Below are 15,977 nucleotides of genomic sequence, written 5' to 3'. Positions count from 1 at the left end.
AAAAGTGGGTTGACTTTACACTAAACTTAGAACCACAGAATGCAACGGCACACGGACACTGCCTGGTCTCAGACCAGCGCCTTGCCTCGTTTGTTTTACCTCCTATGAAGACCGCATGTGCTCTTGTCCTGTCGTGTGTCTATGGAATATATGAGGGACAAGGATTCTGAAATCTACCCCATGAGAAAGAGCCATCTGGCTTACACTGGAAAAAAAGTCATATGTATTATCTTCAAAGGGTATACTCCGTCATGTAGAAGTGTAAACATTTATTTACATTTTTACCCTAAAAGCTGTGAGGAAGTCATTTTTTTTTCAGTGCTGTTTTTTCCAGAGAGTATAAAGACGTAGATATAGGATTTCTAAACTTTACGCATACTAAATTTTGTTGCAAAGCAATTTTGTTACATAAATATTTTTAGAAACTTTGAAAAAGCTTTTTGGTTTTGTTTGTTTGCAAGTCTAAAGTGCTAAAGGGAGGGAGCAGGGTAAATCTTTTAATTGTAGATGTTAAACCAGGTAGAACAAATCATTTGCCATAGAAATCAGAGGATGTTTGGGGATAACATTGATTTAGTCTTTCATTCCATTTGCCTTTGTGGTTTTCTTAGCCAATGCAGTCCCTTTTACTGTGCATGTGCTTTTACTCTCCTAAGAGGATTTAATAAAATGTTCCTCTTTCTGCATGTTTATTTATACTCTGCATTTTATTTTCATGTGTTCCCACGGCATATCCAATTTGTTTTGGAAGGATAAACTAATGACAAATTCAAATGCAGCTTCAAAAGGGAACATGTCGACGGCACTGTTCCAATAAGTAGTTTGGAGTTCAAAGCTTGGATCTGGGCCTGTATCCACATAGCATCTGAGTGCTGATCTAGGATCTGCCCGTATAATCTTGTCAATTATGATCTAAAAAGCTAAACTGATCCTAGACCAGCACTCCTACTCTGATATGCTTTGTGGATACAGGCCCTGGTTTTGAGTGGCCCTTAGTCTTCTCACAGCAGCGTCTATGACCTACACAATAGCCTTAACTCTTCCCGGGCTGTCCTGTGGTTCCACACTGAGGTACTCAAGGTCAGCCCATTATCCATTACAGTGGCAGTGAAGAGTTGCATTGCAGGGTCCTCCCTGGTGGCCATTTTGTCTGCTCTCATTTAAAACCAGAGAACATGTGCAGTGTTTTCCTTCACATCTCAGAATCAGCCAAGCTTAGTACTAGTAATGCTACTCAGGTTGAGGCATAATATGTAGCCTATTAGTCTGACTTATACAACCAATGGTAATATATTAGAGAAAGCAGTTAGAGAAGAAAAACATGGCTGTTATGAGAGCAGCAGCTAACTGTGAGCTTGTCCTTGATACATCATAGCATTTATAGCCTTGGTCTTGCTCAGAAATAACTCCCTTGGTTAGGTCCCATCTGTATCCTATGTTGTTGCACAAGTTTCAAGCTATACTCTACTGTTTCTGTTTCTAAGAGGCAATTCAACTGTGGGAAAGCTGGTAGAAATCCTTAACATGTATTATATTAAGGGATCCTGGAAAGGTACTAAGTGTGCAGCTAAAACAAACCTGTCGGCGACACTGTTTTGTGGCCTGGCTTCCCCTTCTAGTGTTGCTATGGGGGAGAGAGGCCATAGAAATAGAATGATCCCATCAAGGAATGTTGACTTGAATGGGGATGTCCATTCTGGTCATTTTATTTAGAAGAGAGAGGCTGTGTCCTATGGACTGTCAATGTTAGCTATCTGGGGTCTGCCTTGCCAGTTGCCACCCAACATCTGTGCATTCACTGCTGGGGGAGAGAAGGGGAGTCAAAACAAATATGCCACATGATGGGGGTGAATCTGTCTGAACTGGAAGCAATCCCACAGAGAAGGACGTGTCCATGAAAATAATATATTCCTGAACTCGGAACCAAAATACATAACTTAAGATATTCAAGTTTTGTTGGATGAGGAATCTGACAAGCATGCCTTTTAGCTTTTTATTGCATCAACGATCAATGCAAGCTTTTATACTCAAACACATTTAATTAAGATCACTTAATTGGTCAATTACACACAAGGACTTACTGAAATTTGATTTCCACTTTTAACCCAACCCCTCCGAAAGACATACAGTACCAGGCAAAAGTTTGGACACACCTACTCATTCAAGGGTTTTTATTTATTTTTACCTTTTTCTACATTGTAGAATAATAGTGAAGACAAACTATGAAATAACACATATGGAATAATGTAGTAACTAAAAAGTGCTAAATCAAAATATATTTTGAGATTCTTCAAAGTAGCCACTCTTTGCCTTGACAGCTTTGTACACTCTTGGCATTCTCTCAACCAGCTTCATGAGGTAGTCACATGGAATGCTTTTCCAACGGTCTTGAAGCAGTTCCCACATGCTGAGCACTTGTTGGCTGCTTTTCCTTCACTCTGCAGTCCAACTCATCCCAAACCATCTCAATTGGGTTGAGATCGGGTGATTGTGGAGGCCAGGTCATCTGATGCAGCACTCCATCACTCTCCTTATTGGTCAAATAGCCCTTACACAGCCTGGTGGTGTGTTTGGGGTCATTGTCCTGTTGAAAAACAAATTATTGTCCCACTAAGCGCAAACCAGATGGGATGGTGTATTGCTGGTTAAGTGCCTTGAATTCTAAATAAATCACAGACAGTGTCACCAGCAAGTACCATCACACCACCTACTGTACATGCTTCATAGTGGGAACCACACATGTGGAGATCATCCGTTCACCTACTCTGCGTCTCACAAGAACACGGTGGTTGGAACCAAAAATCTCAAATTTGGACTCAAATTTCCACTGGTCGAATGTTCATTGCTTGTGTTTTTTGGCCCAAGCAAGTCTTCTTATTGGTGTCTTTTTAATAGTTGTTTCTTTGCAGCCATTTGACCATGAAGGACTGATTCTGACACAGTCTCCTCTTAACAGTTGATGTGTCTGTTACTTGAACTCTGTGAAGCATTTATTTGGGCTGCAATCGGTGGTGCAGTTAATTGCCGATTTCTGAGGCTGGTAACTAATGAACTTATCCTCTGCAGCGGTAGTAACTCTGGGTCTTCTTGTGGCGGTCCTCATGAGAGCCAGTTTCATAGCGCTTGATGGGTTTTGCAACTGCACTTGAAGAAACGTTCAAATTTCTTGAAATGTTCTGGATTGACTGACCTTCATGTCTTAAAATAATGTTGGACTGTCATTTCTCTTTGCTTATTTGAGCTGTTCTTGCCATAATATGGACCTGGCCTTTTAGCAAATAGGGCTATCTTCTGTATACCACCCCTGCCTTGTCACAACACAACTGATTGGCTCAAACGCATTAAGAAGGAAAGAAATTCCACAAATTAACTTTTAACAAGGCACACCTGTTAATTGAAATGCATTCCAGGTGACTACCTCATGAAGCTGGTTGAGAGAATGTGTGCAAAGCTGTCATCCATGCAAAAGGTGGTTACTTTTTTAGAATCTGAAATATAACACATATTTTGATTTGTTTAACAATTTTTTTGGTTACTACATGATTTCATATATGTCATTTGGATGTATTCACTATTATTCTACAATGTAGAAAATAGTAAAAATTAAGAAAAACCCTTGAATGAGTAGGTGTGGCCAAACTTTTGACTGGTACTGTACATATACAGGTTTTGGAGAGGTGGCCTGTTGTGGGGGGTTAAGTGCCTTGCTCAAGGGCACAACGGATAGGATTTGATGCCAGCAACTCTCTGGTTGCTCCCCCTCACACACACTGAACTGGAGAAGCACAGTGATTGATGAGGCCCTCTGGTCTATTTTGGTATTTTCTTTTGCCTCTGCAGCGCCTTTGACCTTGCGATTGATGAGTAGGCTCTGTGTGTGTGGGGGGCTGGATTGGGGTTGCGGGTGGACTACACGATGTGCAGTTTGCACTGGGCTGTGGGGAAAGATATCCTGCTGTCCGACGGTACTTAATGGAATACTCCTTGTGAGGACGGTGTTGTGCCGAAAATCTCACCCCTGCCAGAATTCTACCCCCCTTCGAGTTCTTCATTGCTCGACTTGCTTGCTAGTTGAGATTTATGCTCTTCACTCCGTTGTCAGTTTAGCCTACATTTCACTGATCTTAGTAGCAGAAAGCATTTTTGTCTGCAGTTTTCGGTTTGGATATTTGTTTCAAGCGTATGTGGCGGTTCTAGCTTGTATGGCGCCCTGGGCGAACCCCCTTCAGCGCCCGCACCGGGGACGCCCTGTGCCGCTTCTGGCAAGATGTTGCCCGTACCTAAATCCGCTACTGATTTGTATTAGTCTATAAATTAATCTCTTTGACACAATTCGTCATCTCTCCCATGTCTTATTCGACTAATATTTTTGAAGGTGTAAGGATAATAATTCAGCCATAGAGGTTCTGAAATGTTTATTGCTTGCCAACATTTTACTCCCTCTATGTTTAATATAACACACATACATTCATTATTAATTTCGGTTGCCTATCCTGACATTAAGTTTGTTCTATAGAAAGTATTTGACTCTGATGTGTACCACAGAAAGTATTTGACTCTAGCCACAAAATTAAGGAAATTAGAAGGAGGAGGGAGGGGGGTGTTCTGGCAGGGGGAGAGAGACAATTCACAGGGAGTGCCATTACCACTTGTTAATTTTTTTGGTATTAAAGCAAACACCTTATTTTCATATTAAAATCTCAGTCATAATAGCTTAGCTATGTGGCAGCTTGTCCATCAAACATTTTTACGTTGATAAATCTGTAAAGACTACTAACACAATTTTGCCATTTATGTTGACGTTTTTTGTCTCCTGTATATGACGCAATCGGCGGAGGAATAGCAGAAGCTTCAGGATAGTGAGAGCTCGGCAGCGAGAGAGAAGGGCTATACTTTGCTGCAGATAGAGTAGGAGACGTGGAAAGATTTCGTTATACGCATTTGCGACGAAAGCAAATGTCAACTTTGGGATAATACAGCTAGACGTTTGAGCTGCCATCACTTTACAACTTGGTGTTCTACAGTGGAATATAAAAATGTCGTCTCCAAGTCCGGGTAAAAGGCGAATGGATACTGACGTGGTGAAACTGTATCCTTTCAGAACATAAACAACAGAATAATTCTAGCTAGCTGCTAACGTTTTACACTAGTTAGCTAGCGATATTTTTTTCCATCTTGCTACAGATGGCTAGTAATGACAGCTGTTTGAAATGCATAGTTTGTATAATAAATTAATAGTATTGATTATTGCTCACGTTTAATGCCAATAACGTTAGCTAGCATTAGAAATACACATTTTAATAGACATAGTTAACGTTATAGTAGATAACTTGGCTTAGGTAGCTAGCTAACGTTACCTTGATGAATTGCATGCCACAGTTAGCTATGATGCCTAGCTAACGTTAGCTAATTAACCAGACCAGGCACAGAGACTGATAGAATGTGCTGTTGCCAAGTTTGTTGTTAATTACCTGCTAGTTAGCTTGTTTTAAAACCATTTAAAATGTTGTGAACAAGGAGTATAACGTTAATTTGTTTGTTTTTCAAACCAGCTAGGTGTATAAACAAAGCTCAGTATTTTTGACGTGGTTACAGTAGCTAACAAGCCCATATAAAAAAAATGTTGGCCAGCTAGCTAGCTATCGTTATACAAACGGACATCCTGTTGTTTTGCTCGAGTTGACCTAGCTAGCTACCTTAACTTACCTAGTGGAAAATGCCATTTCAAGTTCACGTTTTTTTTATATATTATGAACCGAAATGACGAACATTGAGTAAGACTCAAGTCCTAGCTTGCGGTCACTTAGGCTATTTGCTAAAGTACTTTTTATCCCATTTTCAGGTTGACTTATCACGCTTGTTTACATAACGCTACGACATGAAAACTGCTTTATTTCGACTATAGCTCTTCGAAGTATAGCTAGCTCTTTTGTCATTTCCATTAAAATATTAACAGCTTTGTCAATCACGAAAATACCAATGTGTTTATTTGATTAGCCGTTAAGTATGCTTAGCTAGGTAGCCAGAAATATTGGATTTGTATCTATCATAACATGCCTGCATTGCGGAATAGAATAGTTTGCAGAGAAGGTTATTCTCATATTCGATAACCACTAAAGAACCATTGGCAATTTTTTTTATTTTACCTTTATTTAACTAGGCAAGTTAGTTAAGAGAATTACGGCTTAACCATCTAGGTTTGTGGGGCTTCATGGACCTGCTGTGCGCTGTTTAATTCTTTACTTTTGCATTCAACAACAGCTCGAGAGTTCCCATTTCGTTATAGATCCTTTTCTGCCTTTAATACATATACTAAGAAAAGAACAAAGGCAACAGGACTCCCATTTACAAAACTGCTTTTTTTTTAAAGTTAATTTTCTTTATATTTGCCAAAGTGCAGTGCAAAGTTATTGAATAATATTCTAGGCCTATTGAAGTTCCTTGCCAGATTCAGGAGGAGTGGGGGGGGAGAACAAGTTTTGTTTTTGTCCCCAGTGTGCCCTGCAGTGGAAGCGAGTTTAATCATTGGGTAGGTCTGTTACTACCCGGAAACCAGTAGCGGGTGGGACTAGGAACAGCTGATTGAGTGACCTCAGTTCTTGTTCAAATATGGGGTAGGAGGAGGGGGTTGGAGAAAACCACAAACAAGACTAAGCCCTTCCTCCGCTGAGAGTCACAAAAGCAAGTACTGCAGGGAAAAAGTTGTTGAACAAAGGCAGTTTTTCCCCCTGTTTTGAGTAGGGTGAAAATGCTTCTAGTCAATGCTTGCTGCTGAACCTTTTGTAGCTCTAGTTAAGCTTTTAGCCTACTTGTGCCTTTTTATTTTATCCTTGTGTGTGGTTGCAGGAGTTAAATGTGGTTAGTGGTCACTTCTATCGTTAGGCCTACTTTGCCGTTTTCAAACTAAATCCTCATTGAGTTCCATAGTTTTGAGTCATGCTGAATTCTGCCTGCCTGCTACTCACTGGCTTAGTTATTGTGCCGTCCTCCCTAAGGCATTTGTATAAGTGCTCCTTACTAGCAACCGCATTTGTTTCAGCTAGTTTTCGGCTCTTGTCTGTAGCCTGCATGAAAGCCATGACAGTGTATTGCGAGCACGCACGAGTGTAGTGCTGTGAAGTGAACCCCCACTGTCCTAAGAAGATCTCTCTGTGACGGGTCAGAGCAGGTTTACTCTTACTGGAAGCCACCTGCACAATCGCATACAAGGACCTGTGTGTGGGGTATATGTTCAAGACATAATGCTATTTGTGTGCATGCGTGGCACGCTTGTACAGACCTCCATCTAAGCTTGAGTTGTCCTTGTTTGTGTATTAGCGGGGTTGGGGTCAGGGAAACTGCGCAGCTGTTTTGTGTGGAGCGTGTCCCTGCAGTAGGTAGCACAGCACAGTCCTCTCTCTGTGCTCCACATCACCACAGCCTCCCCCATGTAATCAAAACCCGAAACTCACACCAGCTTTGGAGAGGGACTTCTTATGGGGCTGTCTGACGCTGAGAACGAACCACACGCTTAATTTGCTGCGGCAACAAGAGAGCTTAAAAATCTAGAGCATGCTTAATAGGGACTTCATGTCAGAATGACCTGGCCATGTAGCATAGGGTTTGAAACTCTTCCTAAGTCAGAAAACAAAATGTGGATCTGCCTGTGATGTTGGCACCTACCTCCATAACATGGAATAGGTCAGGTCTGTCCTTCAGATTGAATGAAATAGTCCCAGTAGAGGTATGGAATGTCTTGTGTTACACTTCATGCTGCTGTAGGCGCACTCCCTCTTCTGTCTCCATCTCTTCTGTTTCTCTCTTCTGTCTCCCCCTCTTCTGTTTCTCTCCTTTTGCTCTTTATGTCTCCCTCTTGATCACTCACACCACATCAAAAGCTTGCTGTCTGAGTGGCAATGGATCTTGCATCAGTAATCCCCGCAACGTGAAATACCTATAATCTACTACGTAAATCCACTTCTATCTACTGTTATATAGGACTGCTATAGCTAACTTACACTGACTGCCTGAATATTTCCAGGTAAATGGTGACATACTGTACTGGTTGACCGGTATTTTTCATTCTCAGCATCTCGTCTAGTGGGAATAAGCCTAACCCTGTGTCCTCACTCCTCTTTCACCTGCCTGGGCAGTACTTCACTGGATAGGCATCTTTTCAACAACATGTAGGCTTTGCATTGATCTGTGAAGGTGCACTTGTGTAAGAAGTGGTGCTCGTGAGGATCTGAGAGTCTCATTATTCTGTAATTTACCTTGGCTGTTGAACTGGAAGCCCCCAGGACTTCACAACCAACTGAGTACAATGGGCTATTATCTTTATCACTGTCGCTATATGGAATGACTACAAACTATGGTTTAAAAGACTTGGAGAGAGTTCTTAAACACATGGCCAAAAATGTGAGCCATTGTTGGCTATTTCAGCTGTTAGAAGGAACATTTTTATATTTGAAGGTAGACACTTAGTATTGAGAATAGGTGTAGGCTACGCTTAGCCTAGTATTCCAAAGGTACAGTAGGCTTAACCCTAAGCACTGAAAGTGTAGAGCTGCCGCTTTCAAGGTGCGGGACTCTAACCCGGAAGCTTACAAGAAATCCTGCTATGCCCTGCGATGAACCATCAAACAGGCAACGCGTCAATACAGGGCTAAGATTGAATCGTACTACACCGTCTCCGACGCTCGACTTATGTGACAGGGCTTGCAAACTATTAGACTACAAAGGGAAGCACAGCCGCGAGCTGCCCAGTGACACGGGCCTTCCAGACGAGCTAAATCACTTCTATGCTCGCTTCGAGGCAAGCAACACTGAGGCATGCATGATAGCATCAGCTGTTCCGGACGACTTTGATCGCGCTCTCCGTAGCCGACATGAGTAAGACCTTTAAACAGGTCAACATACAGAAGGCTGTGGGGCCAGACGGATTACCAGGATGTGTGCTCCGGGCATGTGCTGACCAACTGGCAGGTGTCTTCACTGACATTTTCAACATGTCCCTGATTGAGTCTGTAATACCAACATGTTTCAAGCAGACCACCATAGTCCATGTGCCCAAGAACACAAAGGCAACCTGCCTAAATGACTACAGACCTGTAGCACTCACGTCCGTAGCCATGAAGTGCTTTGAAAGGTTGGTAATGGCTCACATCAACACCATTATCCCAGAAACCCTAGACCCACTCCAATTTGCATACTGCCCAAACAGATCCACAGATAACGCAATCTCTATTGCACTCCACACTGCCCTTTCCCACCTGGACAAAAGGAACACTTATATGAGAATGCTATTCATTGACTACAGCTCAGTGTTCAACACCATAGTACCCTCAAAGCTCATCACTAAGCTAAGGATCCTGGGACTAAACACCTCCCTCTGCAACTGGTTCCTGGACTTCCTGACGGGCCGCCTCCAGGTGGTAAGGGTAGGTAGCAACACATCTGCCACACTGATCCTCAACACTGGAGCTCCACAGGGGTGCGTGCTCAGTCCCCTCCTGCACTCCCTGTTCACCCACGACTGCAAAGCCAGGCACAACTCCAACGCCATCGTTAAATTTGCAGACGACACAACAGTGCCTGATCACCGACAACGACGAGACAGCCTATAGGGAGGAGGTCAGAGACCTGGCCGGGTGGTGCCAGAATAACAACCTGTCCCTCAACGTAACCAAGACTAAGGCGATGATTGTGGACTACAGGAAAAGGAGAATCGAGCACGCCCCCATTCTCGTCGATGGGGCTGTAGTGGAGCAGGTTGAGAGCTTCAAGTTCCATGGTGTCCACATCAACAACAAACTAGAATGGTCCAGACACACCAAGACAGTTGTGAAGAGGGCACGACAAAGCCTATTCCCACTCAGGAAACTAAAAAGATTTGGCATGGGTCCTGAGATCCTCAAAAGGTTCTACAGCTGCAACATCGAGAGCATCCTGACTGGTTGCATCACTGCCTGGTACGGCAATTGCTCGGCCTCTGACCGCAAGGCACTACAGAGGGTAGTGCGTACGGCCCAGTACATCACTGGGGCTAAGCTGCCTGCCATCCAGGACCTCTACACCAGGCGGTGTCAGAGGAAAGCCCTAAACATTTTCAAAGACCTCAGTCATAGACTGTTCTCTCTACTACCGCATGGCAAGCGGTACCGGAGTGCCAAGTCTAGGACAAAAAGGCTTCTCAACAGTTTTTACCCCCAAGCCATAAGACTCCTGAACAGGTAATCAAATGGCTACCCGGACTATTTGCATTGTGTACCACCCCTCTTTTTACGCTGCTGCTACTCTGTTTATCATAGTCACTTTAACTATACGTTCATGTACATACTACCTCATTTGGGCCAACCAGTGCTCCCGCACATTGGCTAACCGGGCTATCTGCATTGTGTCCTTCCTCCCACCAACCCTCTCTGTTCATCATATATGCATAGTCACTTTAACCATATCTACATGTACATGCTACCTCAATCAGCCTGACTAACCGGTGTCTGTATGTAGCCTCGCTACTGTATATAGCCTGTCTTTTTACTGTTGTTTTATTTCTTTACTTGCCTATCACCTTTTTTGCACTAATGGGTAGAGCCTTTAAGTAAGCATTTCTCTGTAAGGTTGTATTCGGCGCACGTGACAAACTTTGATTTGAAGTTGTACTCGCAGTCGCTACAAGGGAAGATAACTTTTCTGAAGGTGCCCTTAAACATGTAGGGAACTTCAATGTAGTCAGCTTCTTCCTTATGTCATTTTTTCTGATGTTGCGCATCTTGTTGTACTGAGTCAGTGACACATTTTCCTTACTTGAGAGTTAATCAGGATATGGATTTTATTATTATGGATATTCTTAAGCAGACATTGTTGTGTAAGGTTAAACCTCTCTCAGGCTGGGCTGGATAGGGCCTGAATCCCCACTGAAAGCCCATAATAAGTGTTTGGATAGTGGTTCTCTGAAGCATGTCGGACAGCCAGTGAATCTTCAGGGAGGCTGTGCTATGGGAGCCTGGGGGCTGTGTTTTCACATGCTTCGCTGGGCTGAGTTATCCGTCATCATTCCTGGAGTCGCCTGCCTCAAGGTCCGTCACTCAGCATCTTTTTGTGCGTGGGGGAAGGGGTCCATTGGGTGAGGTGTGCATGTGTTACATTGTGTCTTTGCTGAAGTGACCCCAGAAGTGAGGGAGCGAAGGGTTGGGCTGGCAGGAACGCTTCCCTTCTTGTTAGACTGTGTGTGTGTCCCACCACACACACACATCCCAAGCAATGAGTCAATCAGGCAGTCACTGAGTGGAATACCAGTCCTGGGCTTTAGCTGTCCCGGGTTTGGCCCAGTTGTGCCCCCTCGTCTGACATCCGGCCCTCATCAGCACGCCTTTGTCTGCCCTTACAGGAACTGTGTGACCCCCCGTCCTACCCTCTGCTGCTGTGTCAGTCTATGTGATGCCACATTGAACAGGTCCTTCACTGCACGGCCCCTTTGTTACAGGCCTGCACTAACTAGATTGCTGGCACACTGTAGGGAAGGAGCCAGTGGTTTTGTGTGGTGACTGAGACAAGGAGAAAAGGCTCCTGTTGAATCAGTGGGGACAATGAGAAAGGCCTATTGGGTATAATAGTAAGTCATATTTACCCTGCTGTATTATTACATTTGTGAAGCTGTTTTACACTTTCAAACACTAGACCCACACAGCCTACCGTCTTGTTTTCGCATTGGTCAATATTTGTAACGGTCTTCGTTACGATTCGTAAATCTGTTTCAGGGTTCTATAGCAGGGGCCCAGACTTGAGTGACGGGCTGTGTTTTCCAGGGTCTTGGATCAGGGCGTCTGTGACAGTGGGAGATTTGAGGCCCTCTGTAATCCCACAGTGCTAACTGTAAAGGCTTCCTGCACGCATGGCTGAGTCGTCTCAGAAGAACAGATGGACTCAAGTTCCTGTCTTTGTCTCCCAACATTTGCTGCTGATGCTGTTGCTGCTGCTGCTGCGTGTACATGGCTTGTCCTGTCCAACGGTTTGAAACACTAGGTTACATGTTAATCATTCTCTGGAATAGTAATGTTACCTTATTACAGCCCGCTTCATAGCCCATCAGCTGGTTAAATAGAAGTGGAATGAGAGTGAAGTAAATGTGTACAGTAATCAGTCCTATCAACACTCCACTTCCCTGGACTGTATCTGGTGATGGGGATCTCTCTCTGTGGCTCTCCCTGGATCAGCTTACTAAAAGCAGCCCCTGTCGTGTGTTTTTGTGCCATGATTAATTTCACTCCCTTTCCAGTCTCCCGACAAAGGCTGCTGCTAGCTACAGCCGTATCCACCCCACAACAAGCTGCCAAAGACGTCTTCTCTCTGTCCACATCTCCTTTATTCTTAGCTACAGTGAGCAGCACTCTTTAAGCAATCGCCTAGCGTTTTGTTTTCTAAGCCCTCTCCATTCAAAGTAATGCAATCACAAGCCTGCCTGCTTATGGATGGATGCCTGGTTTGGTTGTTTGATCGTACGTGGCACAATGCTCTGTAAATAGATAGTTGATCTAGTGAGGAGGAGAGAGGCATGGAGTGCTCACTCAGGGAGGGAGTCATTATTACTGCAGTGGGGGGGATTTCACACCAGAGAGGAGACAAAGAGAGAGAGCTAGGCCCTGGAAAGTGCCTGTACCGTAGTGTAGCTCACTGATCTAGCTAGCTCTCTCTGTTCCAAGACATGACCCTGTGCTGTGGTAAACATGTTACGTTGTTGCAGAAGGTAGCTCCCTAAATGGCAGGTAATCCAAAGAAAGAAGACTAGTAGATTATTGCAGATAGAGCTGACATGATTGCTTATTCTACATGTCAAAGTGGCTTGTTTGTTCTACGTAACATATTTCTATCTGAATGTTCCACAACGCTGTGCGTGCCCCAGGACTGTTCTGTTTCTGTTAGTCAGTGTTGTTTCTGGGTCTCACAGGTTTAGCCTTTAGTGGTTTTGTAATGTAGTTCTGTCACAGGCAGCCCCACCCCAAGGGGTAGATGGTGGCACCAGGGACAGGGAGGTACTAACAAGGCCTCTATCACCAGGCTGGGTGTGTCTTTCTAGGCCTGGCTGCTAGAGAGCACCTGGGAAAGGCTGGTACAATTGGTCTAGCAGTCTCAAATCATATACGCTATGTAATTTCATCCAATAAAATGTGATGTATCACGATTCTATATTACGATTCAATACTGCAATTTAGTGATTTGATGTTCCAAACACATTGCTTACCATAGTAGGCTGTGTCTGCTGCAGAGGTTCAAGAGAGAACCATGAGATATTTGATTACAAATGTATGTATATTGCTGAAAACATGTTGCCAATTGGGCCTCTGGAGCAAAAGTAGGGGGGTCCACTTCTCCTTAATTACTCCATGTTGTTTTTAACCATATCCAGACGTGTGACCCGTCCAAAGTACAGTCTGTGACCATGTAGCATAGTAGAGTCTGACCAGTACATCTCCAGCACGTACCATAGTAGTCTGTGACCAGTACATCTCCAGCACGTACCATAGTAGAGTCTGTGACCAGTACATCTCCAGCACGTACCATAGTAGAGTCTGTGACCAGTACATCTCCAGCACGTACCATAGTAGAGTCTGTGACCAGTACATCTCCAGCACGTACCATAGTAGAGTCTGTGACCAGTACATCTCCAGCACGTACCATAGTAGAGTCTGTGACCAGTACATCTCCAGCACGTACCATAGTAGAGTCTGTGACCAGTACATCTCCAGCACGTACCATAGCAGCATTCTACTGCTTGTACTCCCTCACTCCCCATGCCTCAGTGGGGAAATGCAGTTGGTTATAGATGAGATTTAAATAGAATTGGAATGCCTGAGGCTAGATGACAAGTTAGTAAGATTGCTGTGTATTGTACAGTTAGTCTCAGGGCACAGAATTAAATAGACCATATTATGTGTCTCTGTCCCAGTGTTTTGAAGATGAGCTCTGTGAGATGCAAGGACCAGTGGAAGTAGGGAAATCAGTCCCTTAAATGTTGTTGAGCTTAACTTGTTGACTTCTATAGGTCGCTGTTGCTAGAGAAAGATGAATGGGCCTATACGTTACTGTAGGTCGCCATATTCAATTCACATCAAAACTAAGGAAGTTCACTGCCAGCCTTGGATGAAAACGTATCCAGGTATACACTAGCGTTCAAAAGTTGGGTCACTTAGAAATGTCATTGTTCTTGAAAGAAAAGCAATTTTTTTTGTCCATTTAAAATAACATCAAATTGATCAGAAATACAGTGTAGACATTGGTAATGTTGTTAAAACTGAAGATATCGTACAATGCTGTGTACTACTCCCTTCACAGAACAGCGCATCCCGGAGTCGCCTCTTCACTCTTGACGTTGAGGCTGGTGTTTTGCGGGTACTATTTAATGAAGCTGCCAGTTGAGGACTTGTGAGGTGCCTGTTTCTCAAACGAGACACTAAATGTACTTGTTCTCTTTCTCAGTTGTGCACCGGGGCCTCCCAGTCCTTTCTATTCTGGTTAGAGACAGTTTGCGCTGCTCTGTGAAGGGAGTAGTACACAGCGTTGTACCAGATCTTCCGTTTCTTGGCAATTTCTTGCATGGAATAGCCTTCATTTCCCAAAACAAGAATAGACTGACGAGTTTCAGAAGAAAGTTCTTTGTTTCTGGCCATTTTGAGCCTGTAATTGAACCCACAAATGCTGAAGCTCCAGATACTCAACTAGTCTGAAGATGGCCAGTATTATTTCTTCTTTAATCAGAACAACAGTTTTCAGCTGTGCTAACCCTTTTGCAATTATGTTTTCTAATGTTCAATTAGCCTTTAAAAATGATAAACTTGGATTAGCTAACACAACGTGCCATTGGAACACAGGAGTGATGGTTGCTGATAATGGTCCTCTGTACGCCTATGTAGATATTCCATAAAAAGTCAGCCGTTTCCAGCTACAATAGTCATTTACACCATTAACAATGTCTATATTGTATTTCTGATCAATTTGATGTGATTTTAATGGACAAAACATTTGCTTTTCAAAAACAAGGACATTTCTAAATGACCCCAAACTTTTGAACAGTAGTGTCTATTTGGGATTTGTACAAGAGAAATCAAAGTGTGCCTGACCATCTGGTCATGTAAAACCCCCTGTACTGTAGAAAATAGTATCTGTGGAGAGATGCTGTCATACCCTGTCCTTCAGATGAATAGACATGTTTCTCCTCAGTCTTTCCCATTTTATTTGACTCCGGTGTTGGTTTTAGACGGTTTTCTTTTGGATTAGATGTTGCTGCTCCTTTTCAATACTGAATTAGGAGGAAATGGAGAACAACTAAGTGGCAACTTGGTTTATTCTGGGCCAAAAGCTATACGATCATCCAAGTTCCAATTTAGGCTTGGGGTTACTGAATGGGTGGTGGGAAGCCCTAGGCTGTGTCCCAAATCTCACTGTATTCCCTACATAGTGCACTACTTGTAACACGAGCCCCATGGGATGCAGCCCTAGGCTAAGAGACTGGCGTTGTCCTGTACAACAGGGCTCCTGTTGAGAAGCCCCAGAGCAGTATTGGAGGAGTGTTGGGACAGTGAGTAAAAGTCGACACGAAACCGTTCCCTGAGGCGAGGGCCGGAAAGGGAAGTGGGAACAGCTGGTGGAAGGCTGCAGCAGTCCCACTCCCTCCTACCGTGGCACCCCACCTGCATTCACTTATCACTGTAGACCAGGGAGTGGAGGAGGGAGGACGACGACAACACCTAGCACTTCAATGATATGGCCTTTTCACAGCCTGATTTCCAAGTTTGCTACATTGACATTGCTTAGGCTAATTACTTTGCTGTTCTTAAAGCAAAAGTCTCAATAACTGGTCTTTAACTTTCATGTTTTTTGTGATTCATTCAAGACATCCTGTCCTTTTCTTTTATTCCACCTTTATTTAACCAGGTAGGCTAGTTGAACAAGTTCTCACTTGTAACTACGACCTGGCCAAGATAAAGCAAAGCAGTTCAACA

At 43.6% G+C, this 15,977-nt stretch overlaps 1 protein-coding gene across 3 annotated transcripts in view; it reads left to right on the top strand.

The window, feature by feature from the left end:
* Nucleotides 1-4,817: 4,817 nt before the first annotated feature.
* ube2h (ubiquitin-conjugating enzyme E2H (UBC8 homolog, yeast)) overlaps nt 4,818-15,977 on the top strand; it is a 33,685-nt gene continuing 22,525 nt past the window's right edge. For 2 of the 3 annotated variants that reach the window (XM_045721364.2, XM_045721362.2), the window contains exon 1: nt 4,818-5,089. In XM_045721364.2, coding sequence (XP_045577320.1) covers nt 5,037-5,089 — 53 coding nt within the window. In that variant the 5' untranslated portion in view covers nt 4,818-5,036. 3 annotated transcript variants of the gene reach the window in all.

Source organism: Salmo salar, chromosome 07 (assembly GCF_965601325.2).
Source record: "Salmo salar chromosome 07, fSalSal1, whole genome shotgun sequence".
NCBI lineage: Eukaryota > Metazoa > Chordata > Actinopteri > Salmoniformes > Salmonidae > Salmo > Salmo salar.
The sequence above is the reverse complement of the archived record's forward strand: the minus strand, read 5'-3'. Positions and strand labels throughout refer to the sequence as shown.